General features: G+C 41.9%; 2 protein-coding genes across 4 annotated transcripts in view; both read right to left on the bottom strand.

Annotated features, from left to right (window-relative positions):
* tbc1d1 (TBC1 (tre-2/USP6, BUB2, cdc16) domain family, member 1) overlaps positions 1–14,979 on the bottom strand; it is a 44,814-nt gene extending 29,835 nt beyond the window's left edge. For 2 of the 3 annotated variants that reach the window (XM_070977220.1, XM_070977231.1), the window contains exons 1-2: positions 14,769–14,979; positions 13,217–13,862 (exon numbers count right to left, since the gene is read on the bottom strand). In XM_070977220.1, coding sequence (XP_070833321.1) covers positions 13,217–13,837 — 621 coding nt within the window. In that variant the 5' untranslated portion in view covers positions 13,838–13,862; positions 14,769–14,979. Of the gene's footprint in view, positions 1–9,586; positions 9,722–13,216; positions 13,863–14,768 lie in introns of those variants that run through there. The other variant, XM_070977241.1, reaches the window with a different exon arrangement.
* Positions 13,929–26,026, bottom strand: pgm2 (phosphoglucomutase 2). The gene is made up of 13 exons (XM_070977253.1): positions 25,788–26,026; positions 24,088–24,255; positions 23,628–23,819; positions 22,596–22,679; positions 21,898–22,091; positions 21,226–21,415; positions 21,035–21,132; positions 20,152–20,332; positions 19,465–19,558; positions 18,039–18,168; positions 17,758–17,950; positions 16,538–16,671; positions 13,929–16,122 (listed from the first exon to the last, which is right to left on the bottom strand). Exons 1-13 carry the CDS (start codon positions 25,860–25,862, stop codon positions 16,020–16,022), a joined length of 1,836 nt encoding a protein of 611 aa, XP_070833354.1. The 5' UTR covers positions 25,863–26,026; the 3' UTR covers positions 13,929–16,019.
* Between the last annotated feature and the right edge of the window lie 34 nt (positions 26,027–26,060).

Here is a 26,060-nt window from a genome sequence, read left to right as displayed (position 1 = left end):
ACATGAAATTCAGAAGTATTTTCTGCTCATTCAAGTATTTTACAAGAAGTTTATCTCTTTGTTTTATGATGCAGATGCGTTGCTGTTCTTTTTAACCTGGGCTGGTCTGCAGATAAGCAGGCACTGAGGGTTGAATGAGGACGGCCTAAAACAAATGTGCCGAAACTCAGGGTTCTCACTCACACAAAAATCCTTTCCTGTAACCACTCTTTCCATGACTAACACAGAGGATTGCCATGACCATTAAAACAGTCTGACACATTGCTTAAGCCAGATTTTAAGACAAAAACGTACAGACAGAAGTAAACCATTTTTTTCAAAAAGGCTAGGTGAGGTTAGAGAAACAGGCTCTGTGTCAACAACCCCAACTGTAACATCTCTGTTCATCTGTATTCACTTCACCTCCTGTATGCTGAAAGGTGGCTGTTTCTGTGGCTATGGCCAGCGTAAATTCATATGCGTCACAATATACTCAAAACATGTTAAAACAGCAAAGAAGTACCAAAACCTGCATACAAACTTCAATTCACTCCAGAAGCATAAACCAATTCTCTACTATCTAGCAAAATCCTCAGTATGGTCCAAAAGCAGACATACGCAAACAAAAATATGACTAAATACAGGGTTTCCATTTGTCATTTGCTCACGGGCCTGTGGTCGGGGCTGTAATCCAAAGTAGTTAAACTTCAAATGGACCACAATCATGGTTTAATCTGCATCTGAGCAGGTTTGAAAAGCTTCAGTAGTGAAGGGATTGCCTAAATAAAAATAAAGAATGACACTGTGAAAGGCAGGGGTGATACCCCACATGTGTCATTTGTCAAAATAAAAGCATTAGCAACACAGCAAAAAAAAAAAAAACAAGAAAGAAAGAAAATGCAATGGTGGCATCTGATTGCAACACATGTTTGTAAATTTTGGTTTGTAAATACTCATTTACACATGTCTGTCGGCACACCGATGACCTACACTGTGTCTCACAGGGTGATCTTTGTACAGCGGGGACACTCTGTGCTGTTCAGCTGCAGACTTTTGATGATAAGATCAAGACTGTAACTAACGGCCAATAGACAGAGAAAACTCCCCTCTCATCCTTGTACAACACCTGATTACACACAGTGAGAGCAAGCTGCTTGAGCTCATTGTCCCTGAGTGAGGGACCAGTGGTCATTTCTGCATGAGGGACAGAGGACAGATTGTCCTACAGCCAGCAGGTTTTTTCTTTTACTTGTTTAATGTATTGTCTACTTTGACAAACATGACTAATATCTTCATAAACTCATCAGCATTTCCCAGGGTACTACCAACAACAACTTCCTCTTTGTAAAAATACATAACAGCAACACACACACACACACACATACACACACACACACACACACACACACACACACACACACACACACACACACACACACACACACACACACACACACACACACACACACACACAAAAACTAGGGCAAGTCTAAGTAGGAAGTTTGCTGTGCCGTTGTCTTGTGATTGCGTGTACCACCTTGATTATACATACATACATACATACATACATACATACATACATACACACACACACACACACACACACACACACACACACACACACACACACATACATATACATATATATATATATATATAGAGAGAGAGAGAGAGAGAGAGAGAGAGAGAGAGAGAGAGAGAGAGAGAGACAGAGACAGAGACAGAGACAGAGACAGAGAGATTGATATACACACACACGAACACTTATGGACAAAAGATGTTATACTACATAAACACACAAGCCAGACTATTTTCAGCAGCTGCCAACATGCATATGCTTCTCCTATTGTGGGCCCAGTTTGCTACGCCACACAGGCCGCGTACCAGACCAAAGAATAAAAAGGAGGAAGTAGACGAGCAAAGCAGAAGCAGTGGTTGAGTCACATCAGTGATGTCATTAATGGGAGATGCCTGAGCAGCTACTAAATCTGCAGTCTCTCAGACACGCTTCCCCCAGGGTCCTGCTGTGTCTTGCATCGGCATGAGGTGTGCTCACTCCTTTTATCAAAACAGTACCTGCTTCACTCCAGCACACTGGGCGCTCTGTTCTGTCTTAACTGTAAGCTGCTCTGGATCAGTGCGTCAGCTAAATGCCCTCAGTGTAATGAAAACTGCAGTGCAGTGGTGGGAAGGGATTACAGTACGATTTTGAGGTATTTGTACTTTGCTATAATTCAGATATATCATATTTTACACTCCACGACATTTACCTGACAGCTGCATTTACTGTTACTTTACAGATTAAGATTCTACATCAAAAGCATATGATCATCTTATAAAGTATGACGCATTCCTAGAGATTAAACCACTCAACAGCACATTTAGCTGTAAAGATTATCTCTGCCTGAAGCAGCTACATTATAATGCTGCTTACAAGTTAATGGTTTGGTAATAATAATCTGATAACTTCGAAGCTCTACACACAGTGTTTTCAGTTGACTGACTGTACCTCTACTCAGCCTGAAGTTGAGTGGGGCTATGGTGGATAATATGGTAATATTGTGGGGTCACAATCTCAACATATCAATAGACCAATAAACAATGGCTCAGTTCTGTTAAGTGCCCCAGCAGCCAGAACAGCAAGACTTCTTCTAAGTGGGATGCAGCCATCATTAATGAGGCTCAGAGGTCAAAATGTCTGCTGTGAAAAAGGTGCATAAGAAGGAGTGAAGTGAAGTCATGATGCCTTAATAAGTGCAACCGGAGAGAGGGAGATGCTAGTTAAGCATATTTTATATCCTGTCATAAAAAGAAGTCCAATCAGGAAGTGAATCATGTATGTAGTCACCCTCCCATGTGAATCGTGAGTGTGTGGGGCCTTTAATATGCCCAGTAACGTATCATTCTGAAAGGGGGTATTCTGCATAATGGGTGCTTTTACTTGTGATAATTACAGCATTTATTGTTGTTAATAATTTTGTACTTTAACTTCAGATAGTGAATGCAGGACTTCTACTTGTAGAGGATTATTTTCATAGCATGGTATTGCTACTATCACTTATACAAAGGATGCAATACTTCCGTTAGACGGTTACTCAGCGGTGCATTATTGGGTGAGATACCAAACAGCATTCATTTTCCGAATTCTGTCTGCAACATGTAAAGAAATCTAGCACATGTGGCTCAAGACCGACTCATGACTAACATAGCAATTGCAATTTAATCTACATTTCCAAATATTAAATTAACAAATTTAAAGGATGGGGCAGCCGTACACAAGTATGCGCTCTATGAATGCTTTCTAGGATTTGAGTTAAAAGCTGTCCCATGCTATGCTGTTCGGTGGATACTGAGCAACAGCTGAGAAACTCGTTTAATGAGTGACCAACGGGATGAAAAACAAAACATTAAACCAAGAATTCCTTCTTATCCAGATGGCTATGCGGCCTGGTGGGTTGGTTGGCTAGCCGGATGGTTATAAGTTATAAGCTACTGTTGGCCAATAAAAGACAGATTCAACCTCTCATAAATGGATAAATTAAAGACCTTTAATGCCTACAGAAGGGGGAAAGATGAAAAGGTACATTGGCAAAGAAAAAGAAAAGGGAAAGGGAAAGCTTGCACTCATCCAATTCAGGTATGTTCAGTTCCAACATGAATCTGAATCACAGAAATTTTACCTAAGGGCATTTTAGCTGTTCACTGACAAACAGCCAAAGAATATATTTCCTGCATGACAGTGCAGACATGTGCTGTGACAGCATGCACCAGCTCCATGTGTGTGAAGTGTGCCTGTGTAAGTTTGTGTGTCATTAAATGTTTGAAAAATCTACCAGGAAACTCTTGCAGGCTCTCTTGTTTTTTACTCTCTATATTTACATTCATGAAGTACATTCAAAGAACTCAGGCTAAGAGGGAATTTCTGCAGCTTCTTCAACTGACTTTGGGTTACAAAATATTTGAGTGCAGCATGCTGCTTTCATAACAGAAGATATGGCTGCAGACATAAACATATAGCCCAATTTACTGTTCTATTTGCTACTTTTCCTGTTGAATATACTTTTCAATGATGCTTACATAGGACATAAACATCCAGGTCATGTACCCAGAACTGGGTATGCTGCTCGATATTTTTATCGAGAGAAGTTAATTTACTCTGCATTCTTATGAAAGATAAAAAAGACAAAACCCCACCGAGCCTAGAAATTTACTTGACTTTACTTTTCCCTTGATGTTCTCACTCCCTGGTTACCTGTTGAGGTTTGACAGGTGTTTTGTACTGTATCTTCTCTATTTACAACTTCCCTACTTCATGCTCTGTAGCCAGAAAAAAGCAGCAGTGCACCAAAGCAGCCACTGTAGTTCTGTGATATTTCTGAACTGGAATCATGGCTGCAACTAACGATTATTTTCATTATCGATTAATCTGCTGATAATTCATGAATCTAACATCATCAGCATCCAGATCCTCAATGTATCTTCCTTCTAGCTTCTTGTGTCTCCTTGCTTTAAGTCATCCTGCCATGAGAGTGGAGTCTGTTATCTGTCCACCAAAAACAGACCTCTCTCTGTTTTACTTTCCCCCCTCCATCTACCCCTTCCTCTTCCTTCTGCTTTCACTGCGTGATTCTCTGAAACACTTGAACCAACAGATGCATTTAGTGCTTGAAAGTGCTGCTCCTTTCATTCCTCTCTCTTTCAGATGGAGGAGGATTTGTTTTCTTTACTGTACTGTTCAGCTTTTCCTCATTTCAGCCCACCTTTCCCTGTTTCACTCCCTGTGCTTTGTTTGGCTGATAATGGCTCCTTTCTGCTCAGCATGGTGATAGTCTCTCCTATTTTCCCATTGAGTCACTCCCCTCCCAAATGCATTTTTAGTTGAAATTTAGTTGTATTTTTCATGGTTCCTCATTTGAAAAATGTTAGAAGTATACTATACAGGATTTTCCTAAAAAACAATGTTTAGACTCATACAAAAGTAATCCAGTCCTGTATACTGCTTCTGTTTCTGTGATCATGCAGGGAGAAAACCAGTGATCTGATTTATTCTTCAGAAATGGTGACTGTAGTCACTAAGAGCATGCTGAGGATCGCTGCGACCTTGATGAATGCAAACAGACACATTTCTTACTGTATGTCCTCATCATAAGTCATCCATTCCTGGATTTCTTGTTCCAGTACCCTCCTTCTTTAGACTTCTCCCTGCAGCTCCCTTCCTTTTTTAGTCTGCTTATGAAACACCTGATTTTGGAAATGTGGATTAGAAGGACTGAAGGGAAGTGAGGAGAGGGTTTGCTCCTCAGAGTGCAGCATTAATGTTAGACACACAGCACACAGTATCTTGCACAGTGAAACATTTAACATGAGGCTGATCTCAGACAGGAAAGCACTCGAACACAGCCTCAGGCTGTGACCCATAGACTTGGCCTCTCACAGAGGAACAACACTGAACAAGCAAGGTGTCTCTCACCAAGTCAGAATTAAATAGAACTACTGTAGTACTGACCTCGAAAAGAAGGAAGTTACACAAGTACTACCGGTAAAAGAGAAGCTGAAATTCAGTCCAATAAACAAAATAAACTTTTCAGTGTTTGTCGAGAGAGGAAAAAAAAACAAAGGTGAGGATATCATATGAAAGGCATAGTCAGTTACCAGAAGGCACTGTAAGGCACAAAATTATTGGTGAAATTCCTTCGAACTGTAGTAAAGACGAACACACAAATGTATTCTTTAGATTTCTCGACATCCTTCCAACTTTTTCTACTCTTTAGCCACATTTGGCTCCTCTCTAAGCTACCTAGTTTCCTTCTTCCAAGGCTGAGGAACAGCAGTTAAGTCAATGTGTCCCAGCAGTAGGCTTTGCACAACAAAGAAAAGCTTTCTACAAAAACATTCTCAATTTCTTGTTCAAAAGTAGCTTAGTATCTACTTTAAAACGCACTGCGAAGAAATGATTAAAACATGGTCAAACACCCAGAGAGAAACTACTCTTATACACTTTAATTAAAATACTTTGCACAAATACTGCAGGTCAAATTTGCCACACTAGCTGAAGTGGTTATTTTACATGTGTAAGTCTCAGTGGAGATGCCAGGAGGTAAAAATTAGAAGTTACAGAGGAATGTCCCTGAAATCCCAGCGACACACTAGCAAAGCCAGAAAATCAGCAACAACGATGACGAGCCAGTGAAAAGTCCCACTTCTGCACTTCCCATGGTCATGCGCCCGGGTCTTGTGCCTTGTGGAGCACAGCCAGAGCTCTCAGACGTCCAAAGTTCAGGAGCCAGACAACAGATGAAAAGCATCACTAACAGTGAGTGAAGCGCAAAAGAAAGAAACAGGAGGATTTTTGGAGAGAGAGTGTCACTGGGTGGCTGATGGTTAGCCACAAGGGAGTCCAACACCCTGACATCACTCTGTCAGGATTAAGGAGCCACTTCAGAGCACAAAGACAAGTGAGGCAGAGATGATGAACTCATTCAAATGTGATAAAAGGGACACAATGCAGGGGCTGGTTGTCAATGTGCTATGCTGAGTCAGAGTGTCCTCTAAGCTATGAATGAAGTAGGCCAGGAAGGTTCACAGATAACGGCAATGTTCTCACCTCAGAAGACTGACAGTCTGTGGGTTAAACGTTCGGTGTGAACAATGAAAGCGTGACAGATGAAGCAACGGAATGAGCAAAATGAAGGACTGAAAAGAAAAAGAAAGCAGACGATTCAAAATCGTCAAATCATTCAAAATCCTCAGTTCTTTGATCAGATTAAACAAGTTAGTTTATTTTAATTACATCGACTTCCTTTAATCAATATAACTCACCGGCTTTGTCAACATAAATATATGTAGGCAGCAGGCTAGTTCAATAAAGGCATGAAATAATGAAACAATAATGTGCCCTCAGGCTTATAGACAGACATGACAATAATGCAGATACATAATGTGATCTATTTTCTTTGTAATGATTTCAGAAGTAATTAACTATAATAGTGCTAGAGTCAACATAGATTTTTCGTTACTGTGGCAACATGTAATTTACGGGGCTGTTAGATTGCTGCTGTTGTTCTTGAAAGGCTAAACTCCAACAAATTTGGATAAAAGCAGAATATTTTGTTAGAGAAAAAAACATGTGAATTTTGGAAATGCTAACGTCTGTCTGGTTCAATAAATTTTTGACTTTTGGACTTTATTATTCGAAATTGGATTAGATGGATGGATTGGATAGTACACAGCAACTACTGGAAATCAATTCAACAGATACTAGTACAATACAGAAATACAGAGTTTGGACAGAAACATGAGACATGCTTAAAAAAGAAATTCAACATTTTAAAAAAAAAATTAGTATCAGTATGTTAATTTAGAATTTAAATGTCAACGTCGTGAATGAAGCTCTGAACTATTCGGTGCAACCTTTGCTGACTGATAACTGACCAGGACAGACTGTCAGATATCTCGAGGCAGGAAGAGGCCTCCAGTTTACAGGCTTGTTTTTACTACAGAACATGGAGTGTGTCACATGAAGAGGGAGGGAAAAGCATGTGAGGCCAAGGGATTACAAGAAAAGGATATGGCACAAAGGAACAAATGGGATTTAAAATCCAAGCACTACACTACTATACCCTTGGACAGTTCGGGTAATCAATAACCCTAATCACTTTTGAAAATAAATTTTTTTGGCTAAATCAAAATGCTGCCTCGGGTACCTTCCAAGTCGAGGAGGGTGTCTGTTGTTTAATCTGAGGAAATCATGAGTCAGCTCTTTAAATAAATAATTCTCAAGAATTTCTGTCGAGCATCATCTCTGAATCCAGAAAAGTGATTCTCACTCTTCAGAATCCCCACCTCCAGCATCACAACTCTACAAACTGGAAGATGCTGAAAGACTGTAGTGCCTACCGTACACTTGTCACAAACTATATCACAATCACTGAATCAGAAAGGCAAAAAACATCTGCAACAGTGGCCACTCTCCTCTGTACTCTGCTGTCCAAATGGTGAGATGTAGTCTCGCTTTAGGACAAGGCCTTAAGGTGGCATGCGTGTATGAAACCAGCCATGAAAGAGAGACTGCTGAAGCGACAGCTCGAGACAGACGATGTGACTAACACGCCATACGAAACGACTTGCCTCCTGTTCCAGGAGTGAAGTCCTGGCATAAGCAAAATGGTTCTGGAGGTGAAATCGCCATGACTCACTCACACGCTCGCTCCCTCACATACACCTACTTTTAGCTTGTGTTTACAACAGTTAAGCAGACTGGATTTTCATGTCCTCAAATTTACCTGACAGCCAGTAAGCCACTGTTTAACAGAGCAAGCAGCTTTAACACCATGCAGTTGAGTAGAGAAACACATTTAATAACCACAATGATTATGTACTGTTTGAGAAAAGCATGTTGAGCAACACTGTGAGCTCAAAGGAAGGAGAGATCCTCCCCAGTAGGATGTATGGTAGAGGATTCACATTCAATATCTTCCCATTACCCACTAATCTGCAGATTATTTTCCTCCATTAATAAACTAATAATTTGGCCAGAAAATGTAAGAAAACAGTGAAAAATTACAATCCCATGCTCAAACAGCCCAAAGTGATGTATCTGCTTAACCAGCAGTCCAAACCCTAAAGCTTGGTAGATCAATTTCAACACATTTGGTAAACCAGTGATTTGTATAATTACTGTCGATTGACTAATCAATTAGTCAAATAATTGCTTTATCTCTAACAGACTTTACTGCAAATAACCAATAGCAGTGAGGATAATAGAATATTGTTCTGACCACACACACACACACACACACACACACACACACACACACACACACACACACACACACACACAGTGGTTTGCGGAAAATAAATAATAATAAACCTTATATACAGGACATGTGGTGCTAAAATCCCTGTCTGATACACATCCAGAAGTTTCAATACATGCATGACGGTACCAAAGTCCACATGAAATCCTGAAAAACTGAAACTTTACTCGCTTGATCCATGATCTACTGCAAATACACGTTGTTTGCTTATGATAGACGAGGCTTCAAATCAAATTGTTGTAAACTGTAGGAGCTTAAGCGACCCTCAATATTTACAGCCAGCACACCAGCAGCTTCATTCAGTGATGACATTTTCCACCCATACCGTCTTGACCAGTTATGGTAACGTTATGGTTCCTGACCAATTACCGCAGAAACCAAATGCAGCTCGCAGGAAGGAGAGGAGCAGCAGTCTGTCAAAGTTCACTTGTTATCTACGATGTCAAGCATACAAACAAGCATTTCACATAAAAGCTAGCCTGTCTGTCGTGTGACGTTAGTGAGTTAGATCAAGAAAAGATAATAGCGTGATTTATGGTAATAGAAAAGTAGCATTTGAGTCAATAGTAAGTAAAGAACATGTTATTAGACGTTATAGGACCATTCGGCTGGAGTCCTGTAGCTGACGTTAATGACAGCTAACTTGTTGAACTTGGCTAACAACAGGTTGCGCTAATTTGGCTAATGTTGATGCTCGCTAACCACCTCGGTTAACGTTAGCTAACTGTCCACTTAGCATGGCACACAAACTGAACAACAGCCCGCCGACACAGCTTTTAAACTCTACTTACATCTTTCTGTTCTTGTTTGCTGTTGAACAGATTGAGTCGCTGGAGTCGTGCTTTCATCCCATCCGCCATAAACTTTACAAAAACAAGACCTGAGTAGTTTCTTCTCCGAAACTCGTTTCTGACAGTGTGGGACACTTCAATATCATTTCATTGGAAAGTTCATTTTGTGCCCCGCTGCGTCAAGTTGGCCAACGTGAAGCTAGCGTTACATCATGAATGTCAAAGTAAGACAATTCCAATCACTATCCTTCACACATTACCGCTTTTTCCCTTTGTTTTGAAGGCAAATTGATCACTTCCGCCTTTATTCCAGCTAACTGCGGTGAGTTTGACGCAGCTAAATCCACCAATACATTGAGAGAATGGGTGGACACAGTTCCTGTCCCTGGTCAGTCAAACTTTAGGCGGCAGACTTTTGGGTGGTTTTCACTTTACCGTTACAAGATTCAGATTGTGTCAATTATCTTCGTAGATACAATCTGATAGGAGCAGTATTTCCTGTCTGTAGGCTGTGCAGACACAATCAAGCGGGAATTAATGCCCCTGGAATGCACTGAAACAGAAATCTGGGAATGAATAATGAGCCTCATGGTCCAGAAGGTTCCAGTTGTCCTAATGTCAAAATCTTTTGGCAAACATTTGACACAGTTTTGTCTGAAGCTCCACAGCCTAAGCGCAGAACTGGTTACAGATTGTATTGTAATGGACTGCCATTAACTGCCTCATTCCCATGTCTTCCTATGAAATGACAGGAAAACTACTGTAACTCGACCATATCTAATCAGCAGTTTAGGCACAACCAGTTGCTATTAAAGAGTGATTCACTCCATTCCTTCCCATGTTTTTTTTAAGATACAGGAGTAGTCAATGACTATTCAAACCCACGTGTTGATCATGCAGTCGAAAGAGTCAATCAAAAGCCAATATGAAAAACTAATACTGTTCAATAACAAGTAGAAACAATTATACATACAAGTGCCTTTTAACTGGCAAGATAACAATAAAACATGTAGTAGTAGTAGTGGTAGTCGTAATACTGAAATATCTACTTTTTAGTCATCACCATCTGTTCACTCAGAGAATCATGATAAAGTAGTAATTATAGATGTGAATTAAAAGAATGAACCAAGTAATGAAATACAAATATATAGATATTTAAGACACAAATTTAACCCAAATTGGCAGCAACAAACATAAATGAAGGTATGAAATGTTCACACTGACACATGGCGAACGTTGTCTACTACAGTGATGACACCCAGTGGTTACTGTTTTGCAACTGCAGCTGAGGACACCACAGTGCCTCGGAGACAGTTTGTGTCCCCTGACACAGAGGAGGAAATTTGTCTTCGTCTCTGCAGGCCTTAAATTATGCACTAATGATACATTTTCTATTATGATTATTTTAACCACAAATAAATATTGTTGATAACCCACTTCATGTCCTGCATTTCTATATGCAAATAAACCACTGTGCAGTGAATACGGTCAAATTAAGGCCAAATATCTTCATGTCTTGTATTACGACCCTGTATCCAAAAAAGTTAGGACTCTGCGTAAAAACATAAATAAAAACCAAATGCAATCATTTGCTAACAAACTGTTTACCGACAAAGGTTTTACAAAGTGTTCCTGAGCCCATGTAGTAACATCCTTTATCCAATCATGTGTTCACAAAGTGGTGAACCTCTCTCCATCCTCGCTTGTGAATGACTGAGCCTTTCCAGGATGCCCCTTTCACACCCAGTCATGATACTCTCACCTGTTACCAATGAACCTGTTCACCTGTAGAATGTTCCAAACGGGTGTTTTTGGAGCATTTCACGACTTTCCCAGTCTTTAGTTGCTCCTGATATATTTTCTGATTTATTTCATGTATCCTTCCTTGCTTTTTTCCCCTGAAGCCCATTGACAGATTGACAGAAAACACTCTCTAACTTCTATCATTAACTATTATAAATGTTAAGATATTCTTCCCCCTCACACATCTCCTGCAGCTCTGTGTTTGAATGCGAGTTTATACACTTGAATGACTGCTGCATGTAAAATTGGGATGCAAATGAAACTGGTGGCAACTGTATCATCGTCATCACCTCCTCCACTCGAAAGTAATTGCGGATGCAGAGTGTGACTGTGTGTGTGTGTGTGTGTGTGTGTGTGTGTGTGTGTGTGTGTGTGTGTGTGTGTGTGTGTGTGTGTGTTTAAGGCCAGTGTGACAGAGCTAGAGCAACAGGTGGTCAGTCTGACATCATCATCATCATCACATTCTTGACAGGCCTGACAAGAGAGAGAGAGAGAAAACAACACGCACCCACACAACTCCACAACAAATACATCACAACAGGTGCCGGGACACAGGAAGTTGTTGCCATAGTAACATGGTTCTACATCCTGCTTGGTTAATGTAAAGCAAACTCAGTTTACTCTCAGTCAAGCAGTTGCGCACGCAGTCCTGCACAGTCATCACAACACAAGAACGTCAACTTGTACAAGTTTATCTGTACAGTAGATGCAGTGATATATATCTGTGAATCATGTTTACAGTACATCATACAGTACATGCTGGCTGTTTGTATATTTGAAGCCTATGTAGGTGTTTGTTATGTGTGTGCGCATGTGCCTCATGAACAGCAAGAAAAACAGTCCTGGATCAAGGTCAAGCTGACATTTTCTATTCTGACTTTATTTTCAATTCAATTTCCCATCAAGTGGTTTGGTCCTGCTTTGTCTCCATCTCTCTAATTAAGCCAAATGTTTTAAGTCTTTGGTATGTTGGGCATGGCATGCAATGAAGATGCTATCGAATGTCTCTGGCTTGACTCGGACACCAGCTGCAACTTTACAGTGCACAGAAGCTGCTGGCAGGGCACGCCATGTGGAGGAGAGTTGAAAGGATTAGAGGTCAGGAGTGTGTTGGTCAGCACAGTGTGTGAGTGTGCGCAGGTTTTATGTTTGTTGGCAGTTGTGTTGTTGAGTGTACAAGGACTTTTATGGTGCCAAAGCAAGATCCCGGTTCCCTCAGTGGGATGTCATAACTGATGCGATCACACTGAATGCTCGGGCGGCTTTTTTTTTGTCATTAAATATAAGGAGATTGTTGCAGGCTGATCCCTGTTTCTCATGTCATTCTAATCATTTCCTCTCTGCTAGAGTCTAATCTGACATGCCAACATGGACTTTTATAGGCTGAGCTTGAGTTGTTTTGACATATGTTGTATCGAGTTATGAGACTGTTCCCCTTGACTTATGAAATAATTTTGCATTTATTGGAACAGTGCATCTGCCACAGAGGATTTGGCCTTTTTGGAACTCTTTTACTCTTGTTTTCCTTGTCTTGAAGTGACCAAGGCTTCTCTTTTCTACAGCTGACAAGTCCTGCTAATCAGTATTCAGCATAATATGACTCACAATTTGGAGTGATGGAGCATGCGATTATATTTAGAGCTTTTTCATGATGTGCACCGTATTAAAAACATCTCATCTCCACAGACCTCGTCTGTTGAGACACCACTTTGAGCCCCAGTTTGGCGGATGCGAGGAGATTCACTTCACCTTTGTACCTATGGCTGCAGCCTAAAACCCTGGTGTTTATTCTCATGTCATCACATTTATACAAACACAGACACCTACCTTGGTGCTGTCCTGGCACTGGAAGACGTAGCAGGCACAGTTTGGTGCGTCTCTGACCAGGCAGCCAAAGCTGTTGGGTTCCTGGCTGTTGTGAATTAGCTTAGTCACCTGGTGCGGACGACATTCAAACAGCACTGTGTGTGTCAAAGGGTCCCAGACAGCTCCCTCTTCCAGAACAGACACACATCGCACCCATGATGCCGACACACACAGAAAAACTGTCTGATTATGGGTAGAGGGGTCCAGCTGTCCAGCACTGGGACTTCCAGAACACAAACCAGTACCCAGCTCCCTCTCGGCAGGCTGAGCCTTGCTGATCTCAGCCACCACCCAGGGCAGCATGGCCATGGTGGTTAAGTGGTGGACAGGCAGGGAACCAATCAGTGTCAGTTTGTACTGCACCTCCTCCTCTTCTCCCTCTTCCTCTAACCTTTCCTCCCATGTTGCAGCCCTCTTCCGGGCAGAGGTGAGTTTCTCAGGACACAGCGTCGGGGAGTTCGGATGTAAAACTGATGGAAATGAGCAGTGGTTTGAAGTTATATTAGGACGGGGCTTGTCCGAGCTCCGTGGCCTGCGGGGTTCATCTCTTCGGGGCTTCACTTCAAAGTAGAGTCCCTCCATGGCAGCTGCCTGCCTCTGCTTTTACCTGCAAAGCACCAGTTAGAGGACAGAGACATTTCTTACACAGATCAGAGAAAGGACGACCACAGGAAAGTACGAGCTGCTTTTATAAGATTTCATAGAAACATAAAGATAATAAGCAAATGTTATTTTTTACAAGGACTTAATATTGTTCTTGGGTGTGTGTTCCACTTTGTCACCTGGATGGAACCCGTTTGTTACAGGGTCATTTGGAGGATACTTCAAAATGACCACCCAGTGTTGTTTACCCAACCAGAAACACATGGCTTGACTTTTACAGCCTCAAGGACACAGAAACACATGACAGTTAAACTATGGGGATCATATTTGGCCAGCAGTGTGTCAGAGAGAGGGGGGACATGGAGGGCCGGCTGACCTCCCCTGTCCGATATAATACGCAAACATAAACGACATCATAATCGCCGTGGTCACTGATAACAGAGGTGCGGCATTGCCATTTATATGTGAAAACAGTGGACACACAAACACGTCGACATATTAAAAGCGGTACATGGTGTAAACACAACTATGGAATCAAACGTTCACGTTAAGTTATAGAGGAATACAACGAAAGCGGCTGCTTACGTACCTCATATTTGACCTTGCAACATAAATAATTCCTCAACTTAAACCGACTGGGACAGTGCAGCATGTAATATGGGTCGGTCTGCCGCACCGGAGCAGCAGCGGAAGTTAGAATGAGATTTTATTTCCTCTGAGCGCAGCCCCACTTGCTTTATGATACCGCTTAATGCAATTTTACGCACGGAGCGAGTTATTTTTACGCGCAAGATTGCGCAGACACCAAAGCGCGCACGTTTAATGTATGCTGCTCCCAAAGTGCACAGCATGTACTTTAATCAATTTCAAAAAGATTTCCTCTGCTTCTCATGCGACACAGCCTCCTTACCTGTTCACTGTAGTCTTCTCCGATGTGTTTAGGGTGAAAGTGGAACCGAGGGAGTTGTGGTGTATATCGGAGCGTACGGACACACACGCACAGAGAAAGAGGGAGAGCGAGCTTCACGCAGCCAGAGCTGTGTCTAGTTTGTGTTAAATATAGAAGGCAGGGCAGACCCCATCTCCCTCTGCTCGATACTCAGATGGGCCGTGGCAAGTGCATGCAAAATGCACGCGCTACCGGAGGATGCAGGGGCGTGTGTGTGCGCGCGCTTTATCTATGTACATTTGTATGCACGGGCACTGTTCGTAACCATATTTTATTGAGCGAAGTTGTATTTTCAGCACAGTATTCTGGAACACGAGGCACACAAGGAAAGGTGAGCTGCTAATTAGACATTTCTTCAGTAGACAGTCAAGAATACTGGGAAGTGAAATGGCATGAGTTGTATTTTTGGCGTCGAGAGTAACAACTAGTTGTAACAACTACTCACATCAAGTAATGAGCAGTTGGTGGATTTGAAAAACAAAATCTCCACTTGGTGGCGCTCTAACCTTTTACACTTGACCATTTCACAGGCTGTTCACGTCAGAAATTGCTGAATATATATTCAACTGTCGCTTTCAATGTTACACCTTATTATTAACTAAGATATCCCACATTCAAAGTTCAACAGCAGGTTCACTCAGTGAAGTTACATCAGTTTCAGCAGTTCCCAAAAAAGCTCCCCTGTAACTCCCTTGTTAGCGGCCTTGCAGTTGATGCTGAAGCAGTGTGGAATGCATAATTGTTACAGGTCAATATGCAGCAATGTAAGCAGCAGTCAGACGGAATGACTCTGGCTGTAGGATGGTGAACATTTTACAGTTTTGGTTTATAATCTCTAGCACTGAGGTAAACTGAATCCAAGACATGTAGCTGTGATATATGGTGACTACTGGATGGAAAACTGGATCTGGATCCACAGTCTCATCCCACAAACAGATGAGTGGCTAAACGAAGTCAACAGGGTGTGATGTTGCCATTAACCCTGCAGATTATTAATATAAAGACAGATTCATTAATAGGTTATAGTGTCTCTGGTTCAACTGGCATAAAATAAGGTGGTAAAGATGACATTATATTAGTTGTAAATTAAAATGGGGCCTGTATTAAATCAAGATTTCCTGCTGGGGTAATTAAGACATTCTGTGAAATGCTGGTCAGTGATTTTAGTCACAGCTGGTCCCGTATGTGACTGTACAGTGTGTCTTATCAGAGCTACTCCGTCTTGAGCTGCAACTTATTCTTCTCTGGCTCGAAGAAGTTTTCAACAATGGCATCAACCAAGTCATCCAGTTCCTTCTTCAGCTGCGTCACATCACTGTGAGAGACCCAGAGAGTTGGAGGGGACAACAAAAAAAGTGACACAATGAAGTAACTGTTCACATGACTGGAGTTGGCATTTTTTCCATATGAAATTAAGTGCAAAATATTTTGATAATCTGTTAATCATTTAAGTCATTTTTCAAGCAAGAATGTGACGATTCTGTGTTCCAGCTCCTTAAAGCAGGGAATATGCTGCTTTTCCCTGTTTTCACATCATTGTAAATTGAATAGCTTTGCACAGTTTGACTAAACGAGACATTTAATTCCACTAATTTGGGCTAGAGAAAATTGCAGGCTTACTATTTTCTGACATTTTATAGCATAAATGATTGATTAATGATTAAAACAATCATTAGTTGCAGCCCTGAAGTCATTTCTCACATGCTGGCCTGGTGTCTACAGTGACCCACCTGTTACCAGGAGCAGCACACAGTTCAGTGTAGTATTTGATTTTTGGTTCAGTGCCACTGGTCCTCATGGTGGCTACACCCCCGTTGGAGAAGGTGAAGGTGATCATCTGACTGGAACTGGAAGTGGGAAGAACCTGGGACACAAGAGGAGGGAGTGACGGGCGGAGTGGTGGAAAAACAAGATCTAAAAGGAACTTGTGTTTGGAAAGCCTGCTAAAGGGCTCAGAAACAACACAAGCGCTCAAACTGCAGCAGGAGCTGCTCTTCTGCAACAAGCAACTTAAAAAACTGAACCTGGAAATGTGGGTTACAGAATGTTTTTCAAACATTTTAGTGCTCTTAACTTTAAAAATACCTACAGGTCAGGTTTAAACCTGCAATAACTGACTTATCTGGGCCACTTGTGAGCAGCAGAAATGAGTTGTTAACACAATATCGACATATCAGCACAGTTGATATGATAACTTTGTTGGCAAAACAGTTTCTTATTTAGACTTCCAGCATATGTGGAGAAACATAATCATTCATTTGGGAGTTGTGTATCTGTCCATCTGTCAATCATTTCAGAGTGTGTTCTCTGAAAACAGCTGCCTTCTGCAGCTGAAAAGGACACTATGAGAGCACTGAGAGTGAGGCAGCACATTAAAGTTTAGTGGCCAGACAGCTAAATGATGAGCTGAAAATGACTATGAACCTCCATAAAGCAGAGTGGAGCTGCAGATTCAGAGTAATTCTCTCAACATTCATCACGACCAGTGACCCCTTTCACGCTGTCATTTTTCTACAGTTATTAGAAAAACTTTGATTAAAGCAGATCTAAAAATGAACAGAAGTGTGGGAAAGATGAAATCATGATAACAAGGAACTCACAGTGCAAACCCAGGGACCGTTTCACCAAATTATGCACGTGAGCGCCTGTAGGTGTCACAGATTTGTCTGCAATTTACAAGCTACAATCATTTGTGAGACATGATGCTGCCACCAAAAGGAAACCAATTCTACCAACTTACTTTTACACTCCTAGCATGTTACAGCTACAACCTTAACTTTTATCTACAGCTATTTCTGCAGTCAGTTACTTCACAGTTATATCTATCAGACAACATTCTTGCCGTAAATAAACATTTGTGAAAAATGCAGGTCAAAGCACAGCATGGCCAGACATGCCGGAGGTTTGTCATGCTCTGAGTGGATTCACATGCGTCCATGTGTGCACTTACAGCCTTGTTATCGGGCTGGTTGCTGTCGTAGCCGGTGGTCAGGTCTCGCACAGCAGAGATGGAGAAGCGACCACATTCAGTGGGATATGAGTCCTTCTGGCCACTGCAGTTGCGCAGGCGCTCGAACAGGCTGCGGATCACGTTCTGGTCATGGCAGATGAAATAGGAGTTCTTACTGAAGTGGTACCCATACCTGCCAGTGAAGACAGAGTTAGAGTCTGCAGTTTAGAAAGTATAGAAATCAAAGCCGGATCAGAATAATGTGTATATGAGTGTCTTACTCCTCGTAGACAGCAGTGAGCTGCTGAGAAAGGCTTGTTTTTTTCGTGTCAAGATAGGAAATCATCTCTCCTGCGATGGCTGCAGCACTCACTCCATCCTTGTCCAATACAGAGGGACTACACATATACCCTGCAACACACGCACGCACATGCATGCTCGGTTAATTCACGGTATGTGTAAATTCCAGCTGCTGCAGTCACTTGCTTCTTTTACCAACAGTGCGTGCAAAGGCATGTGATTCCAATTATAGCAGCATAATCATGTTAAATGGGAACGCTCTAAACGTTGTGATGATGAATGCATGTGTGTGTGAACTGTCATATTAACCCCAAACGACTTTTAATCAAGTGCAGGGTGGAAACTTAAAATAACTGTGAGACCACCGTCCTCAGTTGACATGTCTGACATTTGCATGCCTTCTCTGATTTCAATGATTGATGCATTCATTTAATAAGTAACAGCGAGTGTAACATGGTTAGGACAGCAGTGTAAATATACATCAGTCGACATTTGCTGCGGGGCGGCACGGTGGCGCTAGGAGGTAGTGCGTGTGCCTCACAGCAAGAAGGTTGCTGGTTCGATCCCTGGGCGGGGCCTTTCTGTGTGAAGTTTGCATGTTCTTCATGTGCATGCGTGGGTTCTCTCCGGGTACTCCGGCTTCCTCCCCAAAAACATGCTCATTAGGTTGATTGGTGACTCTAAATTGCCCTTAGTTGTGAGTGTGAATGGTTGTCCGTCTTTGCATGTTGCCCTGCAATCGGCTGCAATCGGCTGGCGCCCATTGAAGTTGCCCCCCCTGCAACTCCGAAAGGGATAGGCGGTATAGAAAATGGATGGATGGATGGACATTTGCTGCGACAGGGAGGCTACAAAGGAAGCTTCTGAAGAAGCTGGTTTTGGCTTTTGGAAAAAGAAAACTGGCGCCCAAAAAGCAGGAACTGTTAAAGGTTATACTAAAAGGATGCATCCATGACTCCTGATTACAGAGGAAACTTCAGAATTATGTTAAGTTGTTCCTCTTATTTAATCACAACAATTACACACTGAGATGATGAAAAGTTCACATTGGCACGGACATGCAGCTCTCATACAGGGGGGTTGTTCTAGGAGGCCATAGCTGACTTCCATGCATACTCTTCTTAGCCCATTTCTCTATGGTCCTCACCCCAGTTTAGATCTTGAGAGCTGGCAAAAGGATTCTGTCACCAGTCTAACAGTGAGTTGTCTTTGGCCTTCAGCTGATCCCAGATAAAAGTAGCTCAGATCAGCCTGATGAAATTAACTCAGCTTGTGACATCGTGGAGATCATTAGGTGAAGAAACTCTCCTAATGTGATGCCACATAGAATTAATCAGGACTGTATTCCTATAATTATGCCAGCAGACACTAATTAATTAAGTTGTGTCTTTGTGTATGTGTACATACCAATGGCCTCCTCAAAGGCAAACAGAACAGTCTTGCCCTGGTCCAGGAGGTCCCTGGCTCTGTTCCCCATCCACTTGAACCCTGTTAGTGTTTCCTGTTCAAACAGTGGTGACAGTAATGGTGAAGTGTGGTCTGACATGTTAATTCCAGCAACATCTTCTCCATAACCGAATGCTTTTAAATGATCACTGATACCCATTAGCCATATTCTTGCCACACGTCCTTTAAAAGGTCCAGTGTGCAGGATTTAGAAACAACTACTCTCATTTTCAGGTGATTATATATTAGGGAAAACATAACTATGAATTTTACAGCACATTTCTGCCAACAAATCCCCATAAATGCTACACAATGGACCTTTAAATTAAAATTACTGAAAGCGTTTTATGAGCCTTTATTGAAAATTGTCATCGTAGCAGGAAACAACGTTCGGATGCGCGTGGACATAAAATCCAGGAGAAAATAATTTCTGATCAGTTTAAATCTGCTTTCTTTTTAAAAAGAAACAAACAAAAAAAATCAGTAAAAAATAGAAAAAAGAGCACAATGAGCCTGATATATTCAGCCGCCGATCATGCGCATGTGAGTTTTAGCGTTGCTCATTTCGTATGTTTTGCGCTTTGCTGCTTCCAAGTTTCACATTAGCAACAAATCACAGTCTTGTACGTGACTGTCAGACTGTGTTACCTCAAAGTGGAAACCTTCCTTGAGAGCGATGGCGCGCAGTATCTTGGATGAGACGGTGCTCGACAGCATGTAGAGGCCTTTCACAGCCGCAGCGTCGGAGTTTTGCTGTTTCCAGCAGCGGAACATCCACCAGCCAAGCAGCGCTCCCAACTCATTACCGCTGAACACTCGCCACTGACCACTGACACGCACGCATACACACACAGACAGAGAGGTTGTGGAAGTGCAGCCATGCAAACAAACATAACCTTATACATCACCAGTTAAGGAAGATTTGGATATTTCTGGACTCAACATATATACAACGTGTCTGTTTCTGGCTAAATCAAAATCAAATCCAATTTCAAGAAAAAGGGGATTTTTAATTTGAAGTTAAATTAGTTGATTATTTTAAATTAAATTTCAAATGACTGTGCATTCTTGGCACCGTGGAAAAGGCTTTGACTGCATTTAGACACTGATGATGTGGGAGACTCACAGCACATACAACTGAACAGTTACATGGAAATAAATGTGGAAAATTAATATTTAAACATTTTTTCTTTGGTGGTTAGTTTGTAAAGAGATGGTTTCACTGGAGAAGGTTTGACCTCAGTACTTCTAAATTCCTGGCTGCTGCCCTGACTCTAATTTATTCTTTCTGCCCAACTTTCCGTAAACAAGCCTCATCAGCTCAGACAGACATTTACGACATTTCCCAAATCTAAAAACTCTTTGCCACGAGTGTGTTAGATTCTTGCACTCTGGTTGCAGCATGGCGTGACACGGCACATAAGCACTGGCTATTTTTCATTTCAACACTGTTAACACGTTAAAGGGAATTAGCATTGTATTCCTCATGCAATATCAAAAACACACCGGTTACATACACACAAACACAGACCTCTCCTGCTTCTCAGCAACAGCCAGGCGGTCAGCATCGGGGTCATTCGCCAACACAATAGTGGCCCCCTCCCTGTCTGCCAGTGCAAACGACAGTGTCTGCAAAACACGTACACATGCATTACACCTTCAACCAAAACACAGTGCCTATATAGAGTACAGCTGCATGTGATGCGACTCTTCCGAACATACCAGGACCCCCTTGCCCTCCTCAGGGTTGGGATATTTGACGGTGGGGAACTCGGGGTCTGGATCTTTCTGTTCCTCTACAGCATACGGAGGGTGAAGGTCAAAGGCCTTGAAAGCTGACTGGACAAACGCGTGGCCCACGCCGTGCACAGATGTATGCACGATTTTCACCTCTGAACTCTTGTTTACGTCCCTGTGAAGAAAGAAGCTCGAGTCAAAACATTTTTGTTCTTTGAGTTTTCACCTGTGTGTGTGACCAGGTATTTATCATGTTGTGGGGACAAAAATCTGTTTACACAGTCACATTGTGGGGACTCACCTGCCTTATGGGGACAAAATGCAGGTCCCCTTAATGTAAATCATTAAATTGTAGGGTGAAAACTGAGGACAGGGTTATGGGTTCGGTATAGGGTTAGGAATAGACAAATAGTGTTTAGGGTTAGGTTAAGGCTCCAGGAAATGAATGTAAGTCTATGTAATGTCCCCACAAGTGATAAAACCACAATATGTGTGTGTGTGTGTGTGTGTGTGTGTGTGTGTGTGTGTGTGTGTGTGTGTGTGTGTGTGTGTGTGTGTGTGTGTGTGTCCTACTATAGCCTTCAATGGCATCTCACGCATGCATGCAGGCATTTTAAATGGTATATGCTGCTCAGCAAGTAGTTATCGCCGGAGCACCTGTGATGACAGTGTTTCTGGATGGCTTTGAAGTATTGTGTGTGGATGTCCTGGTAGGGGTCTTTGAGCAGGGGGCTCTTCAGGGCCTCCTCTGCGTTCCAGGACTCAGGCCAGGGCTCCAGGTTCTCCTCTATGGCCTTGGAGATACCTTTGTCATGAGGAGACACAATCTGGGCTCCGTTCTCCCAGTACACCTGCAACACAGACAAAGCAGACAGCAGATAGAACAACAACTTAGGGCTGTGACTAACTACTATTCTCTGTATTGACTGATCTGCTGATTATTTTTCAATTTATTGATCGAATATTTTGCCTATATAATGTCTGTCACAACTGTAATTGCTTGTTTTATCCGATTAACAATCCAAACCAAACTCAGCTCGCTGAACAGGACACATAAGACAAAAGGAAACCAGGAAAACTCTCAGATTTGAGAAGCTGGAAGCAAAAAGTTTGGAGTTTTTGCCTGGAAAATGTCTCAATCAAAAATAAATCAGTTTTCAATGTACTTGGTGATTACTTTTCTGTTGATCAACTAATCAATTTATCAACCAATTGATAATAAGACGATCAGTGGTTCAGACTGTGGAGCACTGTCAGTTTAAAATGTCAAATATGAATCAAGGCTAGTGCCAACAACTAACAATTAATTACATTACAAACAAATATGAAAATAAATAAGTAATAAAAGGTGTTACCTTGTAGCCATTGTCCTGTTTTGGGTTGTGGGAGGCAGTCACCATGATACCAGCACACAGACCCAGGTGGGAAACAGTGAAAGGCTGTAGGGAGAAGGAGAGAAACATGTCATTTCTCCAGTACACTTAAAGATCATACTCGACCACGCATAATAAACACCATATTTCAAGCACACGATGTGATAAAGAAACACAACATGCTGACAAATGTAAATAACCAGTCCTTGACGAACAACATTACAGCTGTCATTTGCTTTATAGCAAGAGCCAAACAGTTCAATCTGGTTCTGCTCTTGAAAAGGAGGTTGATTTCTAGTAATCAAGTGGCGCTGCTGAAAAATATCTACTGTTTATGTGTGTAGATCTTTTCAGTCTACGAGCCAGCGCGAAGTAGAAACTGATTTACAGACTGTGTACCGTATCCGTCAGTGAACTAAAGACCAAAATGAAGCTTCATACTCAGTGTTTCCGACATTGCACAAACAAAATGAGCAATGTAAAGTGAGAATGATGAAAGAGGCCAACTGTCATCCTGCCTGTCCTCAGACTGGATGTGTCAGTTTGCAGCTGTGCGTCTGAGGGTCATTCTGTGTTTATAATGACATTCATACCTAAAACATGGGCAGACGTGTATCACTAAGTACCTGGTGTCAAGATAAAATGTTTGTCTGAGCTGCAAAAAGAATATTTTGCATGATTTTAGGCTTAACGCAGTCATGTGAATGGTACCCCTTCATAAGTTTCAAAGCCAGTATAATCTGGTAAATCATATGTGTGTTATGCAACCGGTGGGATACGAAGGCGAAGTGTGCTTTTTGAATGGAATTTGCCCTTTAGCTTCTGTCCCACTGCTCCAACAGACAAACTGATCGGACCATTTCCTAAAAAATATACCCTCCAAAATGTAAAATAGTAAAAGATAAGTAAATGATATGTTTTAAGGTATTATATTATCTGTGACTGTGACTGCAATGTCCAAAAAAAGACCCCAAAACATCCAAACGAGGACATTACAGAGGTTCAAGTGATTACCACAAAGGGTGTCGGGGTGATGTCAGAGAAGAGGTGGACAGGCACCCCTCGGCTTATGAACACAGCTGCAGCCAGGCTGGCGAAGCGCTTGCTGCCGCCCCCACTGGGGGCGTGGGCCCGGGCGTCGTAACCAATCACAACCCCTCGCTCCTTAAGGTTCCCAAAACTCTCCTCCAGATAGCGACAGAAACCCTGTCAGGGGGAAAAGATTTGGTGAAATGAGAAAAAAGATGGAGAAAGGGAGGCGTTTAATGTGCAGTGGAGGGCAGTAAGAGGACGCTGTGAGAAAAGCAGCTGCGCTAGCTTCCCTTCAATGATGGGTAACAAGATGGTGGCATGTGAGCTGTGCAGTCGACCACGAGGATCGTGACTGCTCAAACAGCAGAATCAATAATGAGTATGTCTGGCTTTGCATGTGACTTGATGCTAATGTGCGGTTGCAGTTTATCTATTAACCAACCTGTGTGGTCTGGATGATAGTGAGGTCATTCATACAGGATATGCCGGGGCCCATGGCTGCTCTCAGACCTGCTGTACCAAACTCCATCCTGGAGGAGAAACATTTCTTCAGGGCCTCCACCGCTCCTTCTTTCACCAGCTCCTGCACCATTGCCACGGTCTTGGGATTCTGGGGAAGAGGAGCATGGCCTTCTTTCGTTATACACTGCAGTTTACAGCTGAGACCTGATGAGCAAAGTCAGTATAATTTTGTTCAGTTTAAGTCTAAAAAAGCCAGTTTAGTCTAATTTTTATGGACTGGTTTGTTTTGGTTCCTTGCGATGCAGGTGTTCTAAAACTAAGCGCAGCTAACGGTTAATGTGCCAGTTGTTTTATTGATGACTTGTTGGTAAATAAATCATAAGAAAACAGTAAAAACTGCAAGATGTTAAGATGTTTTAAATTGTCCACCAACGACTCTGGCTGAAAATAATTAGCTGGCTGGTTAGTAGCAAAACACTTACAGAAATGTTTAATTAAGTCTGTCGCCCTTAAGTAAAATGAAATTAAAATAGTCTGCACTGAATTCTCTGTCAGTCGACTCATTGATTAAGTTCTTCCGCTCTAATTCAGATTATGTGAAGAATTTAGTGTCCTTTTTTTAAATAAAGCTTCACTAAAGAATTATCTGGTTACAAATGGCAACTATAAATACAGCAAGTGGCTCCTTATGCTTCCACTGACCAAGCTGCACTAATTCAATTATTTTATGACTAATAAGCCAGGGTCCTTTTCCAGTGTGACCTGATAAATGACATCCCACGTCTCTTTAAACCATGAATGACTCTGTGTTGGTCAGGCAGCTGGATGCACATAGTGTGAATGCACATCTGTGTCTGTGCTCTTTAAAATCGTGCGTGACCCGAGCTTTCTCCCTGAAAGTACTCATGACCAGTGTATCAGTCTGCATGGAGGAAGTCATTTGTCCTTTTTATGAGGACAGAGGGGAGGAAGAGGGGATGTGGCATGAAGCTTTCACATTTGTTTCATGTATTTGAGGCACAAAGTATTAGGACTTTTCTCCATGGTAACCACATAATTACTCATTTACTTGAAAACATTTTTCCAGGTAGTTTCCTGGAAATATTTATGTGATTTGGAAATTACTAAAGGCAACTTTCCTTGAACAGCTGCTCCAATTTAATGCAAGTATATATTCATTCATTATCTTGAATTATTGGAGACTTTATTCGCTGCATATGCATATGTTCAACTGGCTAAAAGACTTTCTAAATTAAAAACTAACTCACATTAATCATTAGATTAGAAAGGGACCTATTATGCACTCTCTATATTACCATCTTTTACATAGTCCATTCGAGGATTTGTTCATTTTAAGTATTGAGAAATGACAGTGCTGTAACATAAATCAATAACAGACCAAAAAAAGTTCTGTAGTTATAGCATTTCACGTACACAGCACCTGATGCTACATCATTAACAGTAGCTTAAATACTACAAACTATCCTTCCTCGTCGCCATACTGTTAAAAGTAAGCCTACATCATTGCTACACACTGTGATATTCGCATGGCATCTTAATAATCCCTGGAAGTCATGGTTTGATTTAAAACTGAGTCACTTAAATAATATCAGGTAACATTTGGCTGACAAGCTCTAGGACAGTCAAAGTAAGCTATTAGCTTGCTAGCTGTCACCTTACCTTGTCATACTGCAGCCATTGCCTGACAGCCTGGTCCAGCTTGGCGTCTCCAGTTGAGGACAACCCGTTATCCATTTCCCTTCTTGACCAGAGTCAAAACACTGCTCTGCTCAATAACTATGGTTAGACGAGCTGAGTACGCTCACCCGGAAGTCTTTTCCGGCACACACGGAAAACGCAGCGCTGGATGCGACCAAGTGGCTGTCCACGACACGAGGCGGAGCGACGTAATGCGTCACGAGTGTGGCATATGTTGCCTTCACGGATCTCCGC

The sequence above is a fragment of the Chaetodon trifascialis genome, chromosome 2 (assembly GCF_039877785.1).
Source record: "Chaetodon trifascialis isolate fChaTrf1 chromosome 2, fChaTrf1.hap1, whole genome shotgun sequence".
NCBI classification, from domain to species: Eukaryota; Metazoa; Chordata; class Actinopteri; order Chaetodontiformes; family Chaetodontidae; genus Chaetodon; species Chaetodon trifascialis.
The sequence above is the reverse complement of the archived record's forward strand: the minus strand, read 5'-3'. Positions and strand labels throughout refer to the sequence as shown.